This window comes from Colobus angolensis, unplaced genomic scaffold (genome assembly GCF_000951035.1).
Source record: "Colobus angolensis palliatus isolate OR3802 unplaced genomic scaffold, Cang.pa_1.0 Scaffold1, whole genome shotgun sequence".
NCBI lineage: Eukaryota > Metazoa > Chordata > Mammalia > Primates > Cercopithecidae > Colobus > Colobus angolensis.
The window spans coordinates 11079155-11083651 of record NW_012110918.1 but is presented as its reverse complement, the minus strand read 5'-3'; the positions used below and the strand labels follow the sequence as shown (position 1 = coordinate 11083651).

Below are 4497 nucleotides of genomic sequence, written 5' to 3'. Positions count from 1 at the left end.
GCTGGGACACCACCAGAAGGTCCAGGGCTCTCCCCTCTGTATCCTGGAACCTGAGATGTAGAGGCATGAAAAAATATGCCTGACAATGTCAGAGGAGAAGCATGGCATGGAATGGGAGGCACGGTAGGGACAGAGCATTCCTTCCTTGGGGGAAGAGAAAGAGTTGGGTTTGTAGTTGTAATGCATTTTCTTTGTAGGAAACTTTAGAGAATTTAGATAGACAAAAACAAAGACCAGGCCAGCTGCAGTTGATCACACCTGTGGTCCCAACACTTTGGGAGGCCAAAATGGGAAGATCACTTGAGGCCAGGAGTCTGAAACCAGCCTGGTCAATATAGCAAGACCCCGTCTCTACAAAATAAAAATTAGAAAATTAGCCAGGCATGGTGGTGTGTGCCTGTAGTTCCAGCTACTGGACAGTCTGAGGCAGGAGAATTGCTTGAGCCCAGGAGTTCGAGGCTGCAGTGAGCTATAATCACACCACTGCACACCATCTTGGACGACAGAGCGAGACTCTGTCTCAAAAAAAAAAAAAAAGACCAAAATCCCTTGTAATTTCACTACCACAGATAACCACATAGAAACGTTCAGTGTAGTTTTATTTCTTTTCACAAATACAGTGTACATTTTAACAAAAATGGGAATACTCCCTTTTCCACTTACCAACTTGTCCTGAAGAGAGAGTTTGTTTTCTTTTCTTTCTTTTTTTTTTCAAATGGGAATATCACTCTGTTGCCTAGGCTGGTCTTGAACTCCTGGGCTCAAGCGATCCTCCCCTCTCAGCCTCCCAAGTAGCTGGAACTGCAGGCGTGCACCGCTGCACCCAGCATGAAGGGACAGTTTGGATTTGGACAGGGAGTGATGGTGGGAGCCCAGGATGGCAGAGGGAGGCCTTGCTGCTCACGAAGACTAGTGTGATCCAGTCTGGCCAGAGGTGGGAAGGGCATGTGGGAGGACCGTGGAGGTCAGAGCAGGGAGGGAAATCCAGGCGAAATGGTGCAGTGCCTTGAATGGCAGATCTTGGGGTTTGAACTTGATTTCTCATGATGTTGTCACTATGAGTTACTGCAGCTTTTGGAGGGAAGCCAGGCCTGAGGAGGGCTGTGCCTGGGGACGAAAGTCTGGCAGCAGTGCATGAGGTCAGCTGGAGAGGGTGAGCTGGAGGCGGGGAGGCCTGGCTGAGAGCTACCGAGGGCCAGGTTCAGATCTGCTGCCCAAGGGGGATCAGGTGGGATGAGATGAAGGGTCAGAGACACCTCTGGGAAGAGGTTCCGGAGCCATTGCTGGATCCTTTGGAGCCACAGGCAGCCGTTCTTCCTGGGCAGGAAGGAGCTCTGTCCAGCTGCTGATTTCTAGGCCTGTCATCTGTTCAGTCTTAACCCAATTGCAGTACAAAGAATGAGATTAATTTATTTGCTATTTTGAGCTGGGCATGGTTGCCCACGACTGTAATCCCAGCACATTGGGAGGCTGAGGCAGGTGGATCACTTGAGGTCAGGAATTCAAGACCAGCCTGGCCAACATGGTGAAACCTCATCTCTACTAAAAATACAAAAATTAGCCAGGCATGGTGGTGTGTGTCTGTAATCCCAGCTACTCAGGAGGCTGAGGCAGGAGAATCGCTTGAACCTGGGAGGCGGAGGCTGCAATGAGCCAAGATTGTGCCACTGCATTCCAGCCTGGGCAACAGAGAAAAACTCTGCCTCAACGAAAAAATAAAATAAAATAAAAATATTTGCTATTTTGCATTCATTCCTTTGTCCAGCAAGTACTTCTTAAGAGCTGTGATATGCCAGGGGCTGTGTTGATGGGAGCAGAGTGGACATCCATATCTTCATCCCTTTCCTCTCCCCAGGTGCACAGATACAAGGGCCTCAGGGACTGTGCCAAGCAGGTGCTGCAAAAGGAAGGTGCCCTGGGCTTCTTCAAGGGCCTGTCCCCCAGCTTGCTGAAGGCTGCCCTCTCCACAGGCTTCATGTTCTTCTGGTATGAATTCTTCTGTAATGTCTTCCACTGCATGAACAGGACAGCCAGCCAGCGCTGAGCGCAGGAAGGACCCCAGGGCTTTCCTGGAGGCAGCCTCCTGAAGGAAGGAAGATTCAGTCTCCACTGAGAGGTGCTCTCTGGCCCTTCCCTGCGAGCCAGCTGCCCCCAGCAGGGTGGCAGCCTTGAACCCACCCAGCTGGGACACCACCAGAAGGTCCAGGGCTCTCCCCATGAGAGAATCAGAGGGAATGCAGGACGTGGTCTACGGTGAACCAACGACACAGCGAGAAGGAGCAGGAAGTTGCGGTTTCTCCTCTGACCCCAGCCCACACTCCAAAGGAAAGAGATGCCGTCCTACACGTCAGCCCTGTCTGCCCGGAGAACAGAGCGCTCCTGGTCTGGATGGGGCTGCTGCTTGAGTGCAGAGGGCTGCAGTAGGCCCTTTGCAGGAGTCAGGTCCCCACACTCGGCCTGTTTTTCCCAACCTATTTAATAGACATTAAAGCTAAACGCACATTCCTTATCTTACTCCATCTCCCCTGGCACATCTGCCTACTCACAAAGTATGACAGAAAGGACTCCTGCCTTCCTCACATCCCATGTTCTCCATAGCTGCAGCCCTTGGCAGCTCTGCTTCTAGTGCTGGGGGAAACTCCAGGCTGAGCCATTCACTTCCTGGGCCCCGTGCCTAGATCTTCGTGTCTGCACACACCCAGGCCGTCCTCTCCCAGCACCGGGCTGGTCATATCCGTGGGGCTCCATGAAAAGCAGTTCCCAGCGCTCGTGCAGGAAGTGGAGGGGCCATGCTGTGGGCAGGCATGGGTGAAGGTGCAGCCTCTCCCCAATCTACCTCAGTCACCCCTCTTTCACCCGGGGCTGGGTCGGCCTTGCTGGGTGAGGAGCTGCCGGCAGGACAGGTGGCATCAGCGCCCACTGCCTGCTCCTCAGTGCAGAGCATGCTGTGGGTGCATCCTCCCCTGTAGCCCCAGAAGGGCTCTGAAGCAGCCCCGCTGATGGGGATGGCAGAAGGAAGGGGCGGGCAGGCACCCTGGTGAGGGCACAGCTGGTGCCTGGGGTGTTACCAGAGCACAGGAACACCCACAGGCGGAGAGGCGGAGGAGAAACCAGTTCCAGGCTGAGGGGAGGTCTCTAGAACGTGACCTGCACCCTTTCCTCCACCTGCCCGGCCTGTAGGGTTGCTCCGACCTGGGAAGCCCTCCATTCTGCCTCCCTCTCCAGCCTTGGAAGGAGGGACCCACTGGGAGCCGGCGCTGGCCTTGGCGTGTGGGTCCTGGGCTGCTCCTCGCACCATCCTTCCCTGCCTCTGGTGTGGGATTTTGGATTCTGTCTGGGCCCTGAATGCTGGGGCTTCCTGGCTCTGGGCTGCTGGTTCCCAAGGTCCAGGCTGCAGCAGGGGCCGCGAGGATGCGCAGCTGCCTGAATGGTTTTTTGTTTTTTGTTTGTTTGTTTGGTTTTTTGAGACGGAGTCTCGCTCTGTCGCCCAGGCTGGAGTGCAGTGGCCGGATCTCAGCTCACTGCAAGCTCCGCCTCCCGGGTTTACGCCATTCTCCTGCCTCAGCCTCCCGAGTAGCTGGGACTACAGGCGCCCGCCACCTCGCCCGGCTAGTTTTTTGTATTTTTAGTAGAGACGGGGTTTCACCGTGTTAGCCAGGATGGTCTCGATCTCCTGACCTCGTGATCCGCCCGTCTCGGCCTCCCAAAGTGCTGGGATTACAGGCTTGAGCCACCGCGCCCGGCCCTGAATGTATTTTTTATGAAATTCCGTTAAAGCTTCTTCTCTTCATCTCTCCTGTCCACTGGTTTCTTTTGTTGCAGCTGAGCGTTCTCTTTATCCTCCGTTTTCGGTGACCATTTTGGCGGTTCTTTTAAAAGGAGGCGAAAACGCGGGTAGTGCCGGCAACGCTCCTCCCGGTCCCGCGGCAGAAGCGGCGGCAGTTCTTCCCCGCCTTCTAGGTGCCCTCCTGTCACTCAGGGCAGACGCTGGGCGGTGGACCGGTCCGCGCCACTTCAAGGGCACTCGCAACAACCGATGGCCGCGAGTTGCCCACGGGGCCCCTTTCTCAGGGCTGCCCCTCTTACCTGAAACTCGCTTCGACCATGTCCTCCTTGGAGCGGGAGAGGGTTGTGGCTGGTCCCGGACCTGCAGACCCTGCCTTCTCTACCTGGGTGGGGGGGACGGGGAAAGTGGTGCGACCAGGGCAGATGCTGTTCCTCCTCCCACCGGGTCCCCACCACGCCCTCTGCAGGCTCCTCCCACGCCGCGCAGCCCAGCGGCGTCTCCCGGCCCCGTGCAGCTGAGCTCCGGGGAGGGCCGGGTGCGGGGCCACGCGCAAGATCGAGGATCTGGCAGGTCCGGCGTGGGCCCGGACAGGGCCGAGGCGCACCGGGTGAAGAGGTGACGAGCCGAGCGAGTTCCGCCTGCGGCTGAGTGGCAGCGTAGCAGGATCCCACGCGGGCGTGGTGGTTTCCGGGGCGGCCTGGAGGCCAGGG

At 56.5% G+C, this 4497-nt stretch overlaps 2 protein-coding genes across 4 annotated transcripts in view; one reads left to right on the top strand and one right to left on the bottom strand.

The window, feature by feature from the left end:
- The window catches only part of SLC25A19 (solute carrier family 25 (mitochondrial thiamine pyrophosphate carrier), member 19), a 20376-nt gene extending 17874 nt beyond the window's left edge, over positions 1 to 2502 (top strand). For all 3 annotated transcript variants that reach the window (XM_011944848.1, XM_011944769.1, XM_011944925.1), the window contains one exon: positions 1856 to 2502. In XM_011944848.1, the coding sequence (XP_011800238.1) occupies positions 1856 to 2044 (189 nt within the window). In that variant the 3' untranslated portion in view covers positions 2045 to 2502. The remainder of the gene's footprint in view (positions 1 to 1855) is intronic.
- A 136-nt stretch (positions 2503 to 2638) lies between these two features.
- Positions 2639 to 4497, bottom strand: part of LOC105505199 (collagen alpha-2(XI) chain-like) — a 7285-nt gene continuing 5426 nt past the window's right edge. The window contains 4 exon segments of the mRNA XM_011933023.1: positions 2639 to 2995; positions 2997 to 3413; positions 3416 to 3434; positions 4087 to 4484. Of these exon segments, the coding sequence (XP_011788413.1) occupies positions 2729 to 2995; positions 2997 to 3413; positions 3416 to 3434; positions 4087 to 4484 (1101 nt within the window). The 3' untranslated portion in view covers positions 2639 to 2728.